Source organism: Asparagus officinalis, chromosome 4 (assembly GCF_001876935.1).
Source record: "Asparagus officinalis chromosome 4, Aspof.V1, whole genome shotgun sequence".
Lineage (NCBI taxonomy): Eukaryota > Viridiplantae > Streptophyta > Magnoliopsida > Asparagales > Asparagaceae > Asparagus > Asparagus officinalis.
In genome coordinates this window covers 56,525,452-56,549,672 of record NC_033797.1, presented here as the reverse complement: position 1 = coordinate 56,549,672, position 24,221 = coordinate 56,525,452, and the positions used below count along the sequence as shown (strand labels likewise).

The window sequence follows — 24,221 nt, the reverse complement described above, 5'->3', positions numbered from 1 at the left end:
AAAATGAAACACTTTCTCATAAAATTGCAGGCAAGAATAATAAAATTTTCCCATAAAATTTTGATAGTACGAGAATAATAGTACAAGTAATATTTATTCGGCCCCACATGAAATTTATGAGCTTTGAACTCACAACACGTCACCATAGCAGACGAGGCATGGAAACAGAAACCAAACACGTGACCCACCGTCCCGTATTCTTCAGAGATCTCCATAACCGTCCACGTGACGAAGCGGTCGGCTGAGATCAAACATCGGGACCTAACGAACGGCGATCATCGCGAAGAAAGGCCAGAGACGGCAGTCGAAAGGCGTGAAGAGAGAGAGAGAGAGAGAGAGAGAGAGAGCTCCAATAAAAAACGAAGCGAAGGATTCAAAAATAGAACGCGGCTCTCTCTTAAAATCTCCACATATATATATAAATAAACCCGCAGAGTCTCGGAGCCGTGTGCGTTTGCTTCTCTCTCTCGATTGCTTCGATTTCAAGTAAGTTCATATCTCGATCCTGAGCTTTTTACGAGTTTTGATTAGGATTTATGTTTGATTATTCTGTTGCGGAGGTCGATTTGGTTGTTCCTTTTACGTTTTGTTGGGTTAGATGGTCGTGAACTGGGAGGAATTGGATTGCTTGATTTTTCCCTTTCGTTTTAGCAGTTTATTCGATCGATTCGATTGGTTTTAGAAATTGTTTCATGGTTAAGTTTTATCGTGCAGAAATTGGTTACTATTTTCAAGTAAGTAGATTTCGTTCGTGTATTTTCTGTTATTTATTTACTTATTTAAAAACTATAATAGCGAGAATGAGGGTTTTTTATATATATATTTAACGGATTGGATGTGTAGATTCAGTTGTACCTGCTCCTTAGAGCATCACGCGATTATTTAGCGACGATTGCCAAAGTTTTGTTTATCTTGCTTGTTTACCCCCATATTTTAAGAAAGAAAACAATGCACACCTAACATCTCTAATGTGTTTCAAGTTAATATATTAAACGTGATGGCATGTTCTGCATGACTTGGCCCTTAAGTGAAGGATGCCCTTCGAACAAAAAGGTGTGACCCCATACAAGGTTATTGTTGTTGTGAAAGGCTATATAAAACATAGAAAATGTAGGAATCTTTAAAGAAATACAGACGTACACTATTAGCCTTAAAAAAAACTTTGAAAATTATGACATCAAAACTACGAGCACTTGTACAAAAAAATTGCAGGGAAACAAATGTTTGACCTGAAAACGACATTTGTCGATATGATTCACGCATGTTATGGTCTAGAAGACGGAGATTAGTTTAAAATCTAGAATACAAGAATTTGGGCGAGGTATTTATAGTGTTAGACTGGTAAAAGAAAGAAAGAGAATGATAGTATTTCTATTCCTCATTACACTATTAGGTTATGGAAATGGTAGAAAAAGGATTGTGGGAAAGAAAACATGAGAAATGGCACCACACGTATGCTGAAGTCCGACTTCCCGAACAACAAGAGTAGATGAGAACTTAGGTGAGTTTGAGTCTGTTCACAGTGGCACGACCTGGATTTTTTTCCTGGTTGCTTATGTCTCTTAAAGAAAACAGGAGTAGTAGTTCTGTTATATGCACAAAGAGGTTAAAAGTACATTACATTCAGGATGATGATTGTCGTCATTTGGTGCATTCAATTTGAATCAGTAATTGATATTTCTCGAGGAAAACGAATTTATTTGAGGAAGTGAAGGGGAAATGATAACTGTGACTCTGCTTGCAAGGAAAAAGTTCTTTCTTATTGTTGCATGACATATTAACATGCTTCGAGATGAGCAGGCTCAGTTTTATTTCACTATCCATCTAAAGAATATCATTACATTTTGAACTTCCAATATCATGAATTGGAAGCTTATTTAGTTATACGGGTGAGATTTACATAATGTTTAGGTAGATAGGCTTTCCTGTAAAAGATTAATGATAGAGTACCATAACATTTTGAGTATGAGAGATAAGATTGATAATAGATTTCTCTCGTCAATTACGACCTGCACATGACAAGAAATTTATCTAATAATTGTGTTGCCATTTCCATTAGATGTATTTTTTTCCAACTCAATGAAATTAAGTTACTGAGATTGGTAGCCAGGGTTGCGGGTTGTGCGTTTTTAGGGATTAGAATACTGTTATAGTTATTCCTCAAATCATACTCTCTTACCTGTGCTATTGAACCATAGGATCCGGCAACATTGAGGTTTATAAACCCTATATGTTCCAAGGAGCACTGACTGGCCTTTGCAACAAGATTTGCCTAGTAAGGAAACTGAAGATGCTTTAGAAGTGGGTCGGACTTAGAAAGAGCTGTTTCAAATTTGACATTTCATCTTCTAATATTAATCAAAAGAAACAATATATCTCGATTCTTATATATTACAATATGACGGTAAGTGAAAATTTATAGTTTCTTTAGGTCGCCTGCTTTTCTGCGTCTAGGTTCTTACATTAATCAACCATAACGTGAAGGAGCCTTGCGCAATTGAATGCCTCTTAGTTGATTATGGTCCTGGGTCTTGTTGGCTGCTTTGGCTTTTCATTAAGTGTTGTCTTGTGATTGTTTGAGGAAATGCTAGAATTATGGTATGTCTAGGTTTCTTTTTCTGTTTCTTCGAATATTCTCTTTCAAGAATGAGAAGATTAACAAAATGAGATGGCAAGTTTATGGAATTTTTTTCAGGTCATGTGTTTCATAATCTATGTCTTGGGCAGGAACTTAGGTTTGTAAGCTTACTACCTCTGTTATCATTGGTCTCATAATCCCTCTATTTGATCTAAGATTCGTAACTGCAACATCCAACTGTATAGCTTATATGGTGATTCCTGTAGTACATGTTCACATCTGGGGGCCTCAACTTTTGCACATATCCGTGTTTGTCAGATGTTAATGCTGAAAACATCATCAATCTAGAATCTGTTGCCTGGGAATTTTGTAGTGAATCATGTTTTTTGCTATCAATCATCTTTTTAAGTTTATTTGTCACAATTTTTAAGATCACCTCCTCCTCCTCATCCTCATTCCTCCCTCCTCCCTCCTGGATGTTACTTTCTATAATATATGTGTCCTCCCAGATGGTTTGAAGATATCTGGATACCCATCTGCACCTCCTTTCTCTCTGTCTTCACTATGTTTTGAATGTGCAATCAAAAGAGAAGATTCTCTAATTAAAATTTCTTTTCTTCAATGCCAAAATTGCAAATTCAAGATTCAGCGCCCATCATTCTGAGTCCTATTGTCGTATTTTTCTTGGTAATATTCTCTCTTCTACTTTTTAATCTGATTTATTTGACTTGAAATGGGCTTCTCTTAATAACACTCTCCCTTTCTACTTTCCTCATCTGAATTTGTTTAGCTTGAACTAGGTTGAGATTTTTGAGACAGGATTCAAAGAGGAAGTTCCGTATAAGAAAAAGAGGTATGGAGATAGGTTAAGAGACTATAGTAGTTACAGGATACAGTCCTTGGGGTTGGGGGTATGTCCCAATTGAAGGACGAATGGAGTTGGTTAACTTCTGTAATGAAGAGGACTGGAGGGAGAAGAGAGGAGGTGTGCTTTTGGTGGGTTATGTTTTGGGGTGCTTTTTTTTTTGGGGTGGGGGGGTGGGGGTGGGGGGGGTTTGTGTTGTGGATATGGTAAGAAGGGGAGAACTAACATTTGTGTCAAACCTAAACTTGGAAGGTTGAATTGTCTATGGATATGTACTAGCATTAAGGGAGGATATGAGGGATTAGTACAGCTTGAACATTTTAAGGAAATGTATGGAAGTAAAAATGGTTAAATATGCAAGATTTTTGGAGGTATATCTAAAGAAAAATAATTTTCTGCTCAGTTGTTGTGTTACTTAACAGATTTTTATTAATTTATATTAGTAAATTTATGTTTTGTTTTATATTAGTAAATTTATGTTTTGTTCAAATCATTAATTTACACTCCATCATGACAATTGTACTGGCCTCTTGTGGTGGTTGACTATCCTTAAATCAAATTACTGCCTGTGACTGGACTTTTAAAAGGATAAATAAGATGAAAATTTGTATTTTTAAGATACATGCTGAAGATTTTTTTTCTTCTACTGGTCCTTTGATCATTTCTACATAGTTCAAGTGTTTTTAGTTGTATCTATTTTTACAAAAGAACTGTTGAGAGCTCCATGCATTTTCCCATGTTTTTGGTGCAAGTTATTCTTTACCACAAGAATTTATCTGGCATTCACATCTTCATGCTTATCCCTAAAACTTAAAATTTAGATTCTTCAATGGAACTTTTTAGAGTGTCATAATAACATTGGAATTTCGGTACCTCTCATGTCAGGTTTTCCATTGGTCTGACTCTAAGTGAAGGGTGTATGTAGAGCTGATGATCATGTGCGAGCAAGATTCTGATATTTTTAGATGGGGCCTCCATCAACTTCTTGGTGATGCCTCAGTGCCTGGTTATTGTGGAACTACTACACAAAATGATGGCAATATTCATGGTGAAGTGTATGTAAGAGAAGTTAATTGTGGCACTGATCATGCTGCAGTAGAGAATGATGAAGTCATCGCACATGCTCTGCAAGAAGAATTTTCACAGGTTGCTGTTGCAGAATCATCTGGACATCCTCATGGAGATGAGGAACATTTGCAAGCATCTGTCCTTGCGCAAGACTGGTTTGGTCCCCCTATGAGAAATCTTTATACTGGTGGGAAGAGGAGCAGAAACTTGTCTTATTTTCTAATAAAGATAGCTTATCTGTCCTCTCTGTGTATGGGTCATGGGTGTCTATTTTTGCAGGCAATGAGGGTGGTGCTCAGGTTGGTAATGATATGGAGCCTTCCAGTTCGTGTCCCAGTCCTGGAGAAAAGTTATCTGATGGGGAAGTCCTTCCGTTAGAGCTCACAGATGAATTTTCCTCATTAGATGGTGAAGTAGGCAAAAGATTAAATCATATGGTCCCTGTTCCTGTAAGTAAATATGGCTCTTGACACACCTTTTGGAGTTAAATATTTTCAAATTTCTCATAATCCTCCTATGAATGAAACTGAATCGTCCCGTGGACGATTAGGGATCTTTGCCCTATCTCCTCCATAGCCATTCAAATAATTCCTTCTGGACATACTCTTGAGCATTAGATGTATGGCCAATAAGAAGCACTTGCTCTAGAGTTGGTCTCTTTAAGGTGTTGAAATCTGGCCTGAGTTTAAATTCAGGCTGAGGACAGTGCAGTCACCACACACTGTCACAGAACAGAGAAGAAGCAAGGGCTTATACTGCTCGCTGCTTCAGCGTAAAGAAAGGGACAGTGTGTGGCCGCGCAGTGTCGTAGAGTTCCAGATCTACAGATTGATTCCGAATGGGCTCATTGGCGGGGTTTTTTCGTATATGGTCAGAAATTTATAAATCGGGCTTTCCCCTCTGGTTAGGGTTTTTATGCTTGAGGCAAGGCAAAATAGTAGCCATCAAAAGAAAGGAGAAAAAAGCGAGAGAGAAGAAAATAGATTAATATTATTGTGAGGATTTGCAAGAGAGAGGTTTTGTGTCTTCTTCTCAATGAACTAGAGAATACTTCCGCTCATCTCCTGTGGACGTAGGCACATTGCTGAACCACGTAAAATTTCGTGTTTGTGGTGATGCTCTTTGTGTGTTTATTTAGATCCTGTGTTTTTCATCATAAAGTTATTCACACCAAATCCTAGAAGTCCCAACATAAGGAAAATAATTACAAAAGCCATCCAAGATTAGACAAGGATGTTATTCAGAGCTAGTTTTTAGTTAAGGTCTATATCTACTAGATTTCTATTTTGCAAATTGTATGTGAAAAAAGTTTATATCAAAGTTTAAGCTTTACTATGTAAATCGTAAACTATCTTTGTTAACTCAATTCTTTAATAACTTTTCCCAAAGGCTTTGCACTTAAATACCCTATAATCTCCCATATTGCACTTATATATCCTAACTTATTTTTGGTAGCACTTATATACCCCAAAGTTTATAAATCTTGTATTTATATACCCTCACTTGTTTTGGCAGCACTTATATACCCTAACATTTTTAAAACTTGCACTTACATACCCTAAAATTTTTAAAACATCCTCAGTTATGCCAACTTAGTGTATTTAAGTTCAATATTTTTAAAAACATTAGGGTGTTTAAGTGCTAGTTTTAAAAATTTTGGGTGTTTAAGTGCAAGTTTTAAAAAAATTTGGGCATAGAAGTCGGGAACATAGGACGCTATAGGGAACCACGAATCGGGTTCCATCATCCCAGATTCGCATGGAACATGACCTGATTCACCAACTCTAGTGACCCGATTTAGAATTAAAAATTAGTCACAAACAATTTGAAGGAATATAATAACTCTTTTTTAAAAGAATAAACAACAAAAAATGTGAGAAATTAAGCAAATTAATGCATAAATTAATTGCAACATGATTGTTAAGGTTCTTTTACCAGTACTGATATCAACTAGTGTATCTCTTAAATTTGACTCTTGCCAAACCTCTATACTTTTAAGAACCGAACCTAAAGCATACCATGTTCCCTGCATACCATATAAGCCTATCCCCTCATACCGATTCCTAATTAGTAGCATACCATGCTCCCATACTGTCCTGTGAACTAAAGCGGACCGGGTTTCATGCAAATGCAACTATGCTTTAGAGTATAACTGTTGCCAATAACAAGTGAGGGTACATAATTGAAAGTTTTAAAACTTTAGGGTATATAAGTTCTGCTAAAAGTAAGTGAGGGTATATAAGTGCAATGTAGGGGAAAATATAGGGTATTTAAGTGAAAGTTAATCCTTTTCCAAATTCTGGTTCCAAATATTGTCTTCTATAAGTCAACAAACCATTATAAATGTTATTTGTTTCCTAAAGATACTCGTCTTTCTTCAACAACCTACTGGAAAAATTTCCATAATTTTATAAGCATGATCCTTGTCTGTAACAGCTTCCTTTGTTTTGGAGTTTGGAGTTATATAAAAAAAAGAATCAGCTACTCTGGTTTGCAATGGTAGACTTGGGAATGTTGTTGGGGTTCTGAATAGAAGTTGTATGCTATTTTTGTGAATCATTTTATTGAAAATATGGTTTATGTTTTTTAAATACTGATTTTCTTGCCTGCTTCTTCCAGATGAAGAGATATTTAAGGATGTTTCATGCTTATCGTTGCCTTTGATCATCATTTTTAGTTACCATTAAGAACTTCTCTGGTCGTTATGCATTAAGAGTTACATTGCCACTTCATGTTTACTTCTGAATATGATTAACCTTCGTTATGCAGTTAAATTTGAATAATCCTAAGTCTGTATTGAATATAATCTACATTTCAGTAAGTAGGATAACATGGCTTACTAGTTTTTTTAAATGTTTTCATTTTAGCATGTTCCTAGAATCAATCGAGAAATCCCATCTGTTGATGAAGCGACATCTGATCATCAAAGGCTGCTTGATAGGTATACTCTCTTTGAAATCATTCTCCAAGTATATATTGTAGATATGTTTTGTGTTGTTCTTTTGTCCCATTTTCGATTCATATCCATGAATGACTATCACTTGGTCTATACACACACACACACTCCATGAATGACTATCACTTGGTCTATACACACACACACACACACACACACCTGTTATTAATTTCTTATCATATTTAATGTTACTAAAGCCATTATAGGTAGTAACACAGGCCTATGTAGGTACATACCAAGCCTGATTTTTGTTTAAGGATGTTATGGAGTTTGTTATTTTGCTCTAATGTGTAAAAGTTTACTTCTAAGCATCTCCAAGAATAAAATAATGAAACTTTAACCCTAAAACCAATGCATTGCTATGGCTCCTAGATTATAAAATTTCATCTGTAACTTTACTGTTGATGACCTTGGCATAATATGACTAGTGGTATATGTCACTGCTAAGATGGACAGAACTTCTAGGCTTACAAATTATATCTTGTTAAACTTCTGGATAAAAAAGTGCTCTCTTTATCATTTTAGTAAATACCCCTGCGTTCGTTCTTCTTCCTGTTGAATTTTCTGCTACAAGTGAATATTTGTTTTTGAATGGAGTATCTGTTTTTGCAATGCCTTTGACTGGAGAATCTTACTTATGTTCTTAGTGACTTTCTTTTTCTTTGTATCTACACCACTTTGGTTTTCATATTAGATATATATATCTCTGAACTTGGTATGCTATTGTAGGTTGTGTTTATATGATCTGGTCGAGCTCAAGGTTCAAGGAGATGGTAACTGTCAGGTTAGCTTTTGATGGTTTATCTCTTTTTTTTAAAGGAAAAAAGGGTAAGTTGATAATCGTTTCATGTGCATAAATATACAGAAGATTTCAGTATTTCTCGATCTTTCTGGTGAGTTTGTGCATCTCCCTGCTCCCTCAAGTTCATCCTGAGTTCTCTGTTAACGTTTTATTGTTTTGGTTTCTGTGTGTCTTAGAGTTTTTTTTTTCGCTATTTGGTCTTCATGTTATTTTGGCTTGTATTCTGGTATGGATGAATTATGTCCATCTGATTGACTTTTGCCACACTGAACGTTGACATTGACAAGTTAGTGGAATATCAAAGAAGGGGAAAAGAAAAATCTCACGATAGCTATAGTTATTTCTCATATGCTGGAATATTTGAGATTTCAGGCATACTTTTATTAATGGGATTTATAACTGCATGGACCATAGAATGGTTATCTGCATGATGTGGCTGCATCTTATAGGACATATAACTGTGTTGTAGATAGACCTTCAACCTTATCTCTAACTTCTTGGGAGATGGAGATAAATTCTCTAAGGAAAATAACTCATGCATAGTTTGAGAGCAAAAGACTGAGAGGATGCAAATATGATTGTCTCTCACTCCCTGCCTGTCTTTTCTGATCTGTCGTAGGAGTAAGTTGTAGTTTCTGGCCTTTCATGATATTAAATTGCAGTTTTTCAGTTAGGTATTCTTTCTTTTGCAATTTTACAGTTCCGAGCACTATCTGATCAATTTTACCGCACCCCTGAGCATCATAAGTTTGTTAGACAGCAAATTGTCAATCAGGTGTGTCCATCTGGAGGCTTTATTTATTTTTTTCTACCAAGTGTTTTGCTTTAACTTATACTATAAATGTTTCCCTTGTACTGTTAACAATGCTAAGAAAATCTATTAGTAAAGCTATTGTCGTAATGATTCACAGCTGAAGTCTAACCCTGATATATACGAAGGATATGTTCCAATGGCTTATGATGACTATTTAAAGAAGATATCCAAGTAATACTATTTCAACTAGTTCTTCATTCACAATTTATTTTCCTATGCCTAATTAATGACTTCCCCCCTCATTTTCACTGTAATGACAGGAATGGGGAATGGGGTGATCATGTTACCTTACAGGCTGCTGCAGATACAGTAATTATCTTTCTTTGTTTTGAAGACTCGTTAGTCGTTAACAGTTATAGTTTCTAGCATTTTCTTTTTCTATACTCTGAGATAAGTTATGATGGTTTTTCGTAAGCTTTTGAGTTAATGCAAGCCTGTAAAATTAATTATTTCCTAATTGTTATTTGTAAAGTTGAATTCTGTTTGCTTGAATTTCACTCACATGGATTAATTTAATACTGTTTGAGTACAGTCCTTGTGATCATAGCTTACCTCCATATATTTATCTCTAATATTTGTCTGATGTCTGTATTTTCTTCAGTTAACAAAAACTTATCATCATGCAGGAGGGATTTAATTATGTTGAATATTAGGAAATGTATATGGTAGTATGCAGGTTATAGAACTTCAGCTTCTTGTCTCATCTACTTGCACTTTAATACTCTTGAATTTTTGATATTTGTCACTGTTTCAAAATTCTTTTAGTCCTATTGAAGTTATGCCCTATTAGGAGTGATTGCAAACCCACAACTATCTTACTTTCATTATGTAATGTGAATGAAGGAATCTGACCAAAAGCGGGACAACATTACCTTGATAAATGGGGGTTTCACATCCCTCACATTGTAGTGTAACGCATTAAGAACATTTAACACAGATTATAACAAGATTATATATTTATAGAAATAGCTTTTTTTTTAGTCTTATACTGTTGCATTTCTGACAAGAACCAAAGTCGATAAGCTTTTCTGATAGTTTTATGTGCATATATTCTTCTACAGTATGGCGTCAAAATATTTGTCTTGACTTCATTCAAGGATACGTGCTACATAGAGATTCTACCTAATGTTCAAAAGTCAAAACGAGGTGCGTGTAAAATGGCTTTTTCCAGCATTAACTATACCTCATTTTAACTTTTCTGTTTTTCCCCCTCTGATGATTGGTGAGTTCATTGGCATCTAAGGCTACATATCAAGTGCAATCGAGACTGTCCTTTTATGTTATGCTTTGGTTGATATGTTTGGTAAAAGCACATGATGCTTTATTGTTCAGAACATGCTTATCTTGCAGAGGCTTACTTTAGTACTTGCTACCTTCTTATTATCATTAAATAAATGCCTTCCAATTAGAGATTGTATAGTTATATCAACTTGAAATGTATTGTTAAACATGTCTATGATGTTTTTTATCAGTAGGTGTATTGTATAACAAATCTCTTGTGAGTTTATGCCTATTCAAAATCATTCCAACCCTTTACATTGAGACTCAATGATTGCAACATATCCAATAGCCAACTTAATTGAAAATGCTTCTAGGTAGAAACTGTTCCAAATTAGACGCTCAGTGCCGATGTTGAAACAACTAGTTAATATTAACAATGATAATAATCAACCTGTATTATTTGTAGGTCTCATCCCTTCCTGCATGTTATTTGTTATCAACTTCTTCTAGTTTGTAGCTCACATTCTTTCCTGCATGGTATTTTTCAATGGTTTGTTAATTTGTTAGTTCATATTCTTTCCTGCATGTTACACATTAGAGTCCATATAGTTACTGTAGTGACAGAGCTTTGTTTTGATGAATATGCTCTTTGTAGAAAGTGCAAACGAAAAAAAAATGAATAATGATTCTTAAGCATCCTGAAATACTTGCTCCAAACATATTGCAAAACATACCTCAAGTACAAAAATTTGACCCTCCAAGGGCCTATAATGAGGTGCCTTTTGCACTGAGGTGCCCTTTTGTAGACATAAATTCTGAATAATTACTTCAAAAACTATCTTGAAATGGTGAACTGTGAAGTGGTTGTTAAAAGGTTGAAGCTTGCTCTTCTGGTAAATATATTAACAAATTAACCAGATCTATCCTTTAAACTTGAATAAATTTACTTAGGTATCAATAGTAATATGTTCTGGAGTACATGGAAAAATTCTTGTATTGGCTTGCAGCAATATATTCAATCCAAGACTAACTAAAGAAAACTGGAGTTTAGGCATTAAATACAGTGATGGCTGAGGAGCCTACATTTGTTTGTTTATTGTATTTTATCTTCTTTCAGTTTTTCTCATGTCGTTCAAGTAAAAGACCAGAGCTAGGTTAGAACTACATGTTTTCAGGTTCAACAGCTGAATCAGAACAATGTGATCCGACTTTGGGCAATCACTCTACTCCTGTATTCCAATTGTGGAAAGAACGGATTTGATTGAAAGTGTTTTTAATTTGCTCTAACTTGACTAAAAAAATAAATAATCTTGATGGTTGTGTTTATGAATCCGTGATCAAGTTGATTTACCAGAAAAAACCATTCTGTGGGCTAGTCAGGTTCTTAAGGAAGAGTCGCATACACCGTATTTAGCAAAAAAAATGGACATCCTGGCTTGAAAATACTATCTAGATTTTTAATCGATCCATTTCATGACACTGTAATATGCTTGTCAACAGAAACAAAAATCATTAGGATTTACTTGTTCTAGGAAATATTCTGTATCTCTGAGAGGTCGTTGAGAATTCTAATTTGTTTCAATTCCCGGAATTGGAATGTTGTGGATAGGAATCTAATATTTTGCAATCAAAATAACGTAAAACACCGTGACAATTTTTGATTGGGAAAAAAAGTTCTTTTGTGCAAAAACAATTTAGCAAATTCACTACGTTCCTGGTAATTACATTTGTTATCACGACGTTCTCTTTGGACTGCCTCATTAAAGTTTCGTACAAGAAATACTCACCTTGGTTTCTGATGGGCATGCTCTTGGCCACATATATTGTTGCTTTTTTAGTTACGTTACTGATGGCTCTTCTGTCACCCTCACCACGTCCTGTTTCTATGTTTCTTGGGACCTTTTTAAATATTTTATGCATATAATTAAAATTTTCCCCCTTATTCTCCTGTAGTTATTTTCTTGAGCTTCTGGGCTGAGGTGCATTACAATTCCATCTATCCGGAAGGAGGTAAGTTTCTAGTATATTCCTTTTTCCTTCAAGCAAAATGGTAATATGTATTCACCACTCCTCACCTGTGTTCATGCTTAACTGTATTAAGCTGTTGCCGATTTGTTACATTTTCTGCCATCGCTACTAGCTTTCCCAAATTGCCTGCGATTTGTTCTTATATGGTCTCTATGATACCTCTGTGTGCAGATTTTCCCACCACGGAAACTAAGAAGAAGAAAAGGTGGTGGCATCTTGGAAATAAGAATTAGGGGAATTGATTTATGCTGCAATGGACTTCCCATTGATCACCTGTTCTGTTTCTCAGGGAAATTTTCGCGGAGAAGGCGAAGCTTCAGTGTTGTGTGACTTGAACATAGTTTAGGCGTGGAACAAGCATTTGGCAGGGAAAATGGACAGTATGTAATCCAAAGGTGCAACTCAACTCAGTGTAAATGTTATTGTAAATAAGATTACTTCATCTAGCATTCACATTCTTTTATTTGTATTGTATATATATATATATATTTCCATAAGGTATACACATTTGCTGAAAGGAAGGAAATTCATTTTTTTTTCTTCATTCCATTTGTTCATGAGATCTTCGAAGTGATCTTACATCAGTTATTATCTCTGGGTAGTAGTTTGTTTGCTTCCATTTTGTTTTTTTAAATTCTAGGAATAGAGCTGAGTTCTGCCATTTCAAGGATTATTTTGTCTTTTATTCAGCTTCTTTTAAGATAAAAAAGAAAAAAAAAACTAGTATGGATGAAAATAAGAAGAGGGAAGCACAAGCACCCTAATAGCTACCCAATGCCAACCTGGAAGCTATCCTCTATGAGTGGGTTCAAGGGTTTAGATTAGTGATTAATTATATAATTAAATAACTAACAAATGTAGGTTTTGTGTTTGTAGTCTATAAAAGCAAAAGAACAGAAGAAATAGAAAAACAGTAGCCACAGTCCACAAAAAGGAATTTATTCATTCCACTAATTTCCTAATAACATTCCTCTATAGGATACGATACAGTAAACAAATGAATGAATGTTTCTTTTTTAAGAACGTTTGGGTTTTGCCTTCCGTTGTCTTCCAATTTGTTATAGCAAGGGCATTCTTCCCTGTGACCCCATGTACCTGAAGGAACGCAGAGGCATGTTGCGCAGAACTTGTTGCAGAAGAACAGGCATGGCTTCCTGTGAGCTGCCTCTGAGCATCTGCAGGCGCACGCAGGTCCACGTTCTCCCAACAGAGCATCAAAAACAAGAATCAATTGATATTGCAATTTCAGATCATCTACTTGTAAAAAGAGACTATCAAGATGTTTAGAGATGTACGATTTGGACGACGGGAACCCTCTCCACCAGTCTGAAAGTTTTCGCAAATAAAATGACATTTATTGATAGTTAGAACTATGACAAAACTCAGTAGCAAGAAGGTTCTTGAAAAAAACAGCCATATAGTCATAGCCTGCAACAAAATCAATATCATATTTGCTTAGAAACTAGACTACACGTGATGCAAACAATAGAAACATAGTACTACAGGCCCCAAACATCTCTCTTTTATATAAACCAAAATCAGAAGAGACAATTGACTAAAAGGTCCATTAATTTCAAGTGATATCAACAGTTTTCCGCAATTATTGCATTTTTATGGATATCGAAGTCTCAGATATAAGCACTTATCTCTTCCCTACCTCAATACCTTGCTAATTATCCCTAGCAAATTGAAATGATACATTAATCTCAAAAAAGGATAGTGATCCCTCATATCTGTAATGCATGTATATATAAGAGAACTAGTAACAAACATGTATTAACATTTATTAAAAAAACGAAAAAAGCTACTTACTCGTATAGGCAAATCCCATTTATGTATAGGCAAACAGCATTGTCCATTTACATCCACCAATCCATTTACTCGTTTCTATCTAAGTTACACGGAAATGGGTCCGGGTACAAGTACCAATACGGGCCCGAAGAAATTGTAAAAGGGAGGATACGGGGACAGATATACATATGCATGTATACGTATATTTACATGAATAAAACTTAATAATTTACATGAGATAAATATTGTTTTTTGCATTCACATATTATAAGAATTAAAAATCCTATAACATTTTTATGTTTCTAGGTATGTAGATTACAAATTGGAAAACCACTCGTTATTAACTAGATATTCAAACAGACCTTTTAAATCAGTTGTGAACTGGGTATGGGCTTAAACGAACCCGATGAATGTCCAACGATTTTCAAGAAGTGGATGCCAAGTGTAGGATTTATATCCTAGAAGTGTACGATGAGTATTTCAAATTAAACATGTATTATATAATTGAGTACACACCCAAGTAAAATATGCATATATTCAAGAAGTTTGGATGCGGGTGCAGGTACAAGTGTCAGGTACGGGTATGACTTCAAATAGAAGTACCCATGTAACACAGATTTCAACCTTGTATTTGCATCGGTAGTCTAGAATAATATCCCTTAATTGCCAGCTATAAATGAACTATCCTTTATAATAGAAGAAAATTGCAGTGAATGGATCATGTACATATTATTTAGGTAGGCTAAAAGACCAATTTGGTCACCATACTAGGGCCTCATACTCAAACTGGTCTCTGTGCTTAGTCCATGGACCCTTTGATGTAAACTTAGTCCAATTTTAACTCTCCGATAAAAATTCCGTTAAATAAAAATTGAAAGGACAATACTATCCTGCCCAATTCATTTCCTAGAAAAAGAACGATTTCCTGTTCAATAAATTACCTTGTAACAGTACATAGTTTGATCCTAACTCTTAAATTATTTGGTGGTTTTATATATCATTTACTTGAAATGTCTTTGATGTGTCTGGTGTTATATAGTTTCTAACTTGGCAAGTGAGCAATTGCCTTTTTTTTAAAGCTTGTAGGGACTTGGCTTTGTTCTCTTATACGTTTGTACTTTCATGAACTGTAAGTATATGAAACTCAAAAAGAATTAATAATGCTGGTGATGTTCATCAAAATATATAAATTAATTAGAATTTGTATAAAACTTCAATTTGTATAAGAAATATGATCTTATATGCCTATCATATAATTACAACTAGGGATAGTTGGCTGATCTCCTAATGACAATCAGTTTCGAGTAAGTATAGCCTTGATCTACTCTCAGATCCCATATCCTCCAAGGCACGTTTGGTCTCTCATCCCTTAGGTTATCCTCTAATTCATTCCAATCATAAAAGGGGAGTACAATGTCACTTCTGTTAACGATGTCTTTTTATTGTTCATTTACAATGTTCACCATATGACATTTTCTACCAAGCATCTGTACATGCCTGATTTGACCCTTAACTGCAAAGCCCCCATGTAATTGCTGCTAAAGGAGAATATTTTTCCATTCAACGACTCATATAACATACGACACACTGTCAATGATGTTGAAGAGGCATAACTAACAATGTCCCCCGTGGCCATAATATCCTTAATATGGTTTGTAGTTAATTTCAAAACTTAATGAGCTCCCTATTTAAATGAGACTACTCTGTCGGCGACTCTCTTGGTCAAAGCAGTTACTGTATGATACAAGTCAATGTGATCAGTGTGGGAGAAGAGAAAATGTGAAAGTTATATCTTATATCTATCAAAATAGATCACTGATACCATAGTTTTCCTAAAACAAATAATATCTTTCCAAAGTGCAGGGGCCTCTACTATTGTCATGTCCCTGAGGGTAATGTGGTCCTAAACAAAAAGTTACCCAATTTCAACTGATGCTAAAAAAGAACTTAGTTTGTAAGTGAGGTGCGATACATGGACTAAGTTGAGAAAAAAAAAGTGGAAGACCAATTTGAGTACGAAGCCCTAGCACAGGACCAAATTGGCCTTCTAGCCTTACTACATAAATATAAGTTTATCCAGCATCTGGCTTTTCTTTGTGTTATTCTCTTATGTGTCTTCAAGCTACTACATGATGATCAGATTTACCATAAATAAATAAAATAATGGAAAAGGACATGTTTGATTTTAAACATAATAGGAAGCATTTTAGTAATCAGGCTTATTAAGGCGATCGCCTGGGGCGCGCCCCAGGCGCAAGCGCTGCACGCTGCAGCTAACGCGCCCTCGCACGCAGAGGCGGGGCGCTGCGAGCATGTGAAGGCGCGCGCCTGGGGCGCGCCTCGGATGCGCATGGTGCGCCCGTCGGGCACAGCGCCTCACTGTGCCCCAGTTGATGAGTGTAGTGAGATGAATTTGTTTGGATGAGCGGGTTTGAGTTTAAATTGAAGCGGGTTTTGGGTCAGACCCGCATATTTCACTTAAACGCCAATTTTTAGGGTTCAATCCTCTTTCCCAACGTTTGCTTGCAGCGGACTCCACTCCTCCCTCTGCTCTCCTTTGCTTGCAAGCCGAGCCGACTCCACCGCCAGACCCTTCGACGCCACCGGAGTCGCTGCCAACACTGCCGGACTCCGCGCGCGATACAGATACGCTGCTACGTCGCAGCCTCTGCTGCAGGTTAGTTTTTATTTTTAGTTTTTCTCTTTTGTTTTTTCTTTTCTTTTTTCTTTTTCCACAACTACTGATTCCACCGATTCTTTTCTTTTTTATTTTTCAGACCCACCTCAGTTTCTCTCTTTTCTTTTTATCTTTTCTTTTTTCTTCTTTTTTATTTTTGAAAATAATTTATATGAAGTAACTGTTGTTTATTTTCAATTTTTCATAATTACAAAAAAGAGCTTAAAATAGTTTTTTCTTTAATTTGAGAATTATTTTTCTGTTTTTTCTTTAATTTTTCTTATTTTTTTAGTTTTTTTCCCATTAATTGTTTTTCTTTGAGAATTAATTTTTTCTTTTTCTGCTGTTCAATTAACTACTGCTGTTTAATTAATTGTTGTTGTTCAATGAATTGTTATATATACATTTACATATGAAGATCTCATTAGAAAATAGGAATAAAAATATACAATATGAATATACAAATTACATATTCAATGAATGAATTATGGATATTTATTTTGGTAGCTGTGTTGGAAAATTTGATTGATTCTTCATCCTTGCTTGTTGCTACTTAACTCAAGTATAATCTATAAAAAAGAAAAACAAAGTCAATGAGCAACAACTTAGTAATTAGTATAATTAGAAAAAAGAGCTTAAAATAGGTAATTAGCATGCTAACTAATAAATTATGAACGTGTAAATATTTAATTGTTAATCACTTAATTGTTACTTAAAAAACATATTTCATTTTTAATTAAAACACATATTTCTTGTATCTTATTTGTTACTTAAAAATTTTAGTTAGCATAATTTGATGATTTAAGTTGATATTCTCATAATTTTGGGTGTAGGTGACTAATAAACTTGAATATGTATTCATCGGCATCGGCGAGTGCGAATTGTGGTAGAAGACAAGATCTGACTTAGAAGTACACTTCTCTAGTTGAGGAAGGGAATTCCAACAAGCACAAGTGCATTTATTGTAATAAGATCACCAATGGCGGCATATCAAGGCAAAATGAGCATCTTATTAGAACGACGAGGAAACGTAAAAATGTTTCCCTTTGCAATAAAGTTCCTTCGAATGTGGTTGATGAGCTTAAGGAATATGACAAAAAACAAGTAATTATTAGAAGACAACAAGCACTGAAAAATTACATGTCGGATCTTGAAGATGATGACATGGTTGAAATAGATGAAGTTGATGAGGTTGAAGAACAAGCACAAGCAACTAGGAACAAGGGAAAGGAGCAATTGACTTCTACTTCTAAATCATCTTCCTTATCTACAAGAGGAAGGGGAAGTGTGGGATCTTCAACAAAGAGGAAGGGGCCTATGGATTCATTTCTCTCATTTGACCCGGAACTGGAGGTAGCCAAAGTGATAGAAGGCGAAAATTGCGGCAAACAAGCATTGAAGAAGGCCTCAACAAAGATGCAGTTGTTAAAGTGCATCAAGATATTGCCCGTTGGTGGTATCAAGCGGGAATTCCTTTTAATGCCGTACAACTTAGGTCCTTTAGAATTATGTTGAAGTCAGTGGGGGCTTTTGGGCCTAACTTGCCACCTCCAACATTCCATCAATTACGAGAGCCATTGCTTAAGAAGGAGAAGTAAACTAACGATCTCATGCAACCTCATAAGGAGGTTTGGGTCAAAAAATGATGCTCTTTTATGTCGGATGGTTGGACTGATCGGAAGGAAAGGACTTTGATAAATTTTCTTGTGAACTCTCCTCACGGAACAATTTTTCTTTCCTCTATTGATGCTTCCGATGAGATCAAGACTGGTGCGAGGATGTTTGAGATCTTAAATGAGGAGATTAAGAAGATAGGGCTAGAGAATGTTGTGCAAATTGTGACGGATAATCATGTTAGTCTCAAATTAGCCGGTATGGAATTTTAGATTTGATTTAATTTATTTGATATTGATTGATGTGCTTTCTAATTTCTTTAAAATTGAATGATTGAATACTAATGAGATGTTTGTTTAAGGGTTCTAGGTAAATACTTGATGGATGAATATCCTCATATGTACTGGACACCGTGTGCTGCTCATTGTCTCAATCTCATGCTTAAGGATATCGGAAAACTACCATTCGTGAAGATGACCTTGAGTCGTGCTATGGAGTTGACGGGTTTCATTTATTCACATGGTTGGGTTTTGAGGTTGATGAGAGATCAAATCAATGCTCGAGAGCTTCTTAGACCGACGGCAACGTGGTTTGCCACTTCATTTTTGACTTTATCAAGCATCCATAAGCAGAAGAATAATCTAAGGAAGATGTTTTGCTCCGAAAAGTGGATGAAAAACAAGTGGGCAAGAGATCCAAAGGGCAAAGCAGCGGAGAGGACAGTTAAAATGACTAACTTTTGGAATAATGTTGTTCGTGTTCTCAAGCTCACGGGTCCTCTTGTTCATGTTTTGAAGCTTGTTGATAACGAGAGGAAGCCGGTCATGAGGTTTATTTATGAGGCTATGGATAAAGCCAAAGAGGCTATTGCAAAAGCCTTTGGTGATGATGCTAGCAAATATTCGGAGGTATTTGAGATGATTGATAAGAGATGGAATGTTCAGTTACATCATCCTTTGCATGCTGCAGTGTTTTACCTTAATCCAATTTTTTTCTATGCCCACCCTAACATTCAAGCCGATAAGGAGATCATGAAAGGCCTCTGGGAAGTCATTCAAAAGCTTGTGCCACAACAGGATCAAGATAAAATTTCTCAAGAGTTGACTTTATACAAAGAAGCACAGGATCTATTTGGCATGCCTATAGCTATTAGAAACCGAGAAAAGAAATCTCCAAGTAAAATATATCAATTAATTATGTACACATATTTTTTAGTTAAATAAATTAATAACATATTATATACTCGTATTGATTACTTTGTGTATTTTGACAGCTGATTGGTGGGATTCTTACGGTGCAGCAGCTCCGGTTCTGTAGAAACTTGCTATAAGGATCCTTAGTCTCACTTGTAACTCCTCTGGGTGTGAAAGAAACTAGAGAACTTTTGAACAAGTATGTTTAATTTTATCTAATTGAATAAACATATGCTTAAAGAATTAAGGATTTCGAGTACGAATTTGATTATTTGACTTTATATGTGTTGCAGATACACACCAAGAAGAGGAATAGATTGGATCACAATAGGTTGCAGGATCTAGTATATTGCAAATATAATCAAGCTTTGAAGGAAAGATTTGACTGCAGGGATATTGTTGATCCAATCAAGTTGACTGACATAGATGAAAGCAACGAGTGGTTGTTAGGTCAATTTGGAGAAGGCAACAATGCGGAAAATGACTTGGTGGATGAGGAGGATGACCTTAGATGGGGTGTTGTAGGTGAAGCAACTGGAGTTGAAGAAAATTAGGGACCTACTTTAAGGTCTACCGCTACTGCTAGGGTTTGAGGATCTTCAAGTAGTATTGCTTCGTCATCTAGGAGGAGTGAGCTGGACTCGGAAGATGAAGATGAGTTTAATGAAGAAGAGGAGGAAACTGAGGATGAGGAGATTCCACTTCAGTTGGATGACGATGATGATGAGGATGACGAGAAACTTTGATATTTTGCTACTTGCTTATTTTATTTCGTAGACTTTTGCTCATGTTGGATATTATCTTACATTATGATTTGTGGAAACATATGAACTTATTTATGTTATGCATGATAATTAAGACTCTTTCTTGATTTAGTAAGTGAAATTATATTTCTTAGTCTTTTTATGTGATAATTTATAAAAATGTTGTTTATACGCTTCTTTGTCTTATGTTGGAAAATATTAGTTTGGGTTACGCGCCTCAGTTAAGTGAGGCGCGCGCCTCGTTGTGCGCCTTGTACATGGTACGCGTAAGGGACCTTTGCACTCCGCATTACGCCTTGCGCCTCGATAACACTGTTAGTAATTTCTTTCCTTAGTGGGCATATGAGGCACACCTAAACTTGTCAAATACAAAAACTGCACATGGATTGAGAGGGATTAATCTCTGATAGTCACCCAAACATTTTGATGAAAACAAAATCTGTAGGAAAAACTTCACCGAAGGTATTATTGTTGTGTAAAAAACTGTCTATTTTAGGGGCATTTAAGTCACAAAATACAAAATAAAATAGTGAAAAAGAAAGCTCTGATGAATTATAGATAGTCACGCAAACCCAGCAAGCCAAGCAATCCACAGTTTATGGTCATTCATTTGTTTCAATGAGTCTAAGTTTTGTTCAAGCTTTTGTTGAATTTATCGACCGACCCTGACAGAGCTCTCAAGAAACCTAACCAAGTCTTGAGCATCCCTAGCAAATTTATTTTTACTCTGGTGCTTCAAACTAACGTTGCCAACTGGAAATAGAATGACAAGAAAAAGTTTAAGTTAGAAAAATATACAAAAACTAACAGCTAAAGTCAAATTTACTTGCTAGGTAGTATGAGGTTCTTGGATGGTTGCTAGTCTTGCAAACCTATTTTATGTGGTACAATTTCCCTAATAAAAGATCATGTCTGACACACTTAAACGCGACAAGTGCCCAAACATCTCCCATGTTTGCAAAGCTCTAATTCTTATTTACCTTGAAAGTTACATATAAGATAGAGTAATGTTGTGTCCCTTCTTAGGAAGCTATTATTCTACAGATGATTATGCAAATTAGGTATTTCAATATATGGATATCAACAATACATATATTTAGACTTTCAAAGGCATATCCGCGCGTGCGTGTGTTTACATGTGGCGTGTGTGCGCACAAGCATGTGCATGTGCATGGATGGAAAAATGGGTATAAGGTAGTAGCTCACTATTGGCGTGATTCATCCTAATATTCAGCTCGAAGTAGGTGGAGCTCAGCAGATCTCTTAGCAGGTCATTTAGTAGCTCAACCATGTTGTGCATGCGTGTGTGCATGCGTCATGCATGTGTTGGTGGGTGTCTGGGTGTGTGCGTGTGCTTGCACATGCAGATATGCATATGCATGATTGCACGCACACGTACATGCTCGGTGGGTGTGTGCGTGTGTGGCCGTAGGCATGCGTGTATGTGCGTAGCCTAGCACAGAAAGAAATCTGAACCCTAAACACACAAGGAACTCACATACCAGGAAAACTCCCCAAAAGTTCACCCAAGTGCTATGTAGTTCAAGCCTTAAAGATGAATAGATTGTGTCAATGGAACACAATCCAAAAGATATGGAAGAATATTTCATAACATGAACACGATCCTTTACTTTACAGCAGAAAAGAAATAAAGAACTTATCATCCCACTCAATGTCAGAGTTATTGGCTGATATTAAAAAAAGGAAATGAGAATTTGATGCTTTACATATTACAATCACATACCTGAAATATGAGATGTTGTCACTCGCTCATTGTTATTTGTGGAAGAATGGTTGTGGCTTCGCCGTCAATGACAAGAGATTCCTTACTAGTATAACACTTGGTTGACCACTTTACACTGTCATACAAGCACAAAGTAGGTCAGTTGTTAGTGGAAATCATGCTCCTCAAATTCTGATAGATGATTATGATGACAATGAGATATACTAGTATTTTTCCTTGATTGCACGAATGCTTGTTGCCTGAACCTCAGCAAGCACCTCATCCTCAATGTATACTGGCAATTTAAACTGTAGATTCTGAGATGCATACACAGCTCCAGGCTATGATTTTACCAAAAAATAATACATTATAAGCGTTGAAGAAAGACAGAATGGTCTATCAACATTATGGAAAAGAAATGCCTATGGCATGAACAACTTTCTGTTGATATCGCAAACAAACTGAAACAAACTAAATAAAAAAATAAAAAAATTAAACAGATATCTAATTTAAGATTTACCAGGTTCATCTAATATGGTTGACTAGAATTTTAGACACCCAATAGGAAATAGTGGGATACTACTTAATAAGCAGTCAAAAACTTATAGATATTTTAAAAATGATCATAAGCCCACTTTATCTGTGAGGTAACATCACAAATTCTGAAACTGCAAAGATCTTGTTATAGATAAAGTGTAAGCAGTAGGCAAGTACCGATGCAGCTTTAGGTTGATTCAAAGGCCAAAATTGCTTTAGAATAAATGTCCTAAATAGCTCTCACTTTTTTATGTAATGGGAAGAAAATGTCATGCCTTGAGCAGTGACCTCCACAATCACAAACATGTGATATATAATGGTCTAGACTGGTTGGATAGCAGATTTCCTATAGATCTTCACCTGAGGTAAGCTTCCTTCTTACAAATGAAATACCAAATAAACGCAAAAAAGGCCACGGGGTCCAGAGAAATCAATTAAAGCAAGAAGGTGCTCTTGCTGTTGTTATATATCAAAGGTGCAATTTCTTAGACAGAGAGAATTTTCTAAGATCATTTTGGTGCTGATGATCTTATTAGCATGGCCCAGACAATGACCTTTATGTCCTCTTAAAAGAGAGTACAAAACAGGATATTTCACATCTCTGACATTGCTTCCTGTAGCAAATCATAGTGTACTTGTGCATCCTTGCGAAGCAAATATGTTAAGTACAATCTCATGAAATCTACTGAAATTGATGTTCATCCATGAATTCTCGACATGCCTTGGCTAGTATACAAAAGTGGCTGTAATTGGCTCTGGCCTTCTCCAGTACTAGCAGTTGGTAAATCTTGAATATACTACATTATTGTCACTATATTGATTCTTAAAACTAACTTACCTTTGTCATTAAAGATGATGATCGAGCTGATGTCATTTTCCATCCTTCTGTATTAGCTGCCAACATCCAATTAACTAAGCTACAGGGATTCGGCGATCCTTCAATAAATATCAGTTATTTCAACATTTACATGTATCCGCAATTTCTATATGTCTAGTTTTAGTCACACACAACAAACATTCAGATAATAACACTAGAATTTCAATGAAAAATATATCATAGCGGTGGTTTCTTACACAGCGATCTTAAATGCTCTCAGCATATGAAATATATCACATTATAATATCTAGTGGGAATATGACAAACTAGAATCAGTATCCTAGTTACAGCCCTATTGCAACTAACCCATTTAAGACAAAACTAAACTACGGGTGACAAAGATAAAGAGTGCATCTCTAGCAACTAAATTTTTCGCCTTTATAAGTAAAGCCTCCATCTATGACGTAAAGACTGCACCTTTACTTGCTCAATTCAATGCAATGACAGGTCAAAGTTGCGCACCAGCGTTTTGAACTCCATCATAAACTGCTATAGAAATTCACTAAGCCTAGAATTCCAATGAAAGATAAATCAAAATTGTTGTTTGTTCACACAGTGGCGTTATTTACCCAGCATATGAAAAATATGTTTAGGACAACAGGATATCAGGAACTAGGGATCTATTTGCAAATAATAATACATCTTACAAAGGCAGAGGCGATGAGGGAAGGGAAAAGGGAGGCAACGAGGAGGCCGTGAACGACGCGGCCGCC

General features: G+C 35.8%; 3 protein-coding genes across 4 annotated transcripts in view; 2 read left to right on the top strand and 1 right to left on the bottom strand.

Moving 5' to 3' along the window:
* LOC109837500 lies at nucleotides 74-12,879 on the top strand. 2 transcript variants are annotated; one of them, XM_020405768.1, is made up of 12 exons: nucleotides 75-486; nucleotides 4,329-4,698; nucleotides 4,791-4,960; nucleotides 7,379-7,452; nucleotides 8,197-8,251; nucleotides 8,970-9,044; nucleotides 9,181-9,254; nucleotides 9,344-9,392; nucleotides 10,145-10,229; nucleotides 12,258-12,314; nucleotides 12,504-12,537; nucleotides 12,622-12,876. In XM_020405768.1, the coding sequence occupies exons 2-12, from the start codon at nucleotides 4,374-4,376 to the stop codon at nucleotides 12,665-12,667; spliced, it is 1,044 nt and encodes a 347-aa protein (XP_020261357.1). In that variant the 5' UTR covers nucleotides 75-486; nucleotides 4,329-4,373; the 3' UTR covers nucleotides 12,668-12,876. The 2 variants fall into 2 exon arrangements, with proteins under 2 accessions (XP_020261359.1, XP_020261357.1); XM_020405770.1 differs by lacking the exon at nucleotides 8,970-9,044 and having other exon boundaries at nucleotides 74-486; nucleotides 12,622-12,879.
* LOC109837499 ((R)-specific enoyl-CoA hydratase) overlaps nucleotides 17,121-24,221 on the bottom strand; it is a 7,342-nt gene continuing 241 nt past the window's right edge. Inside the window, 4 exon segments of the mRNA XM_020405767.1 lie at nucleotides 17,121-17,369; nucleotides 22,116-22,230; nucleotides 22,320-22,435; nucleotides 24,156-24,221. The exon segment at nucleotides 24,156-24,221 is cut by the window's right edge and continues 10 nt beyond it. Of these exon segments, the coding sequence (XP_020261356.1) occupies nucleotides 22,134-22,230; nucleotides 22,320-22,435; nucleotides 24,156-24,221 (279 nt within the window). The 3' untranslated portion in view covers nucleotides 17,121-17,369; nucleotides 22,116-22,133.
* Nucleotides 18,898-19,857, top strand: LOC109837498. The gene is made up of 2 exons (XM_020405766.1): nucleotides 18,898-19,590; nucleotides 19,688-19,857. Exons 1-2 carry the CDS (start codon nucleotides 18,906-18,908, stop codon nucleotides 19,729-19,731), a joined length of 729 nt encoding a protein of 242 aa, XP_020261355.1. The 5' UTR covers nucleotides 18,898-18,905; the 3' UTR covers nucleotides 19,732-19,857.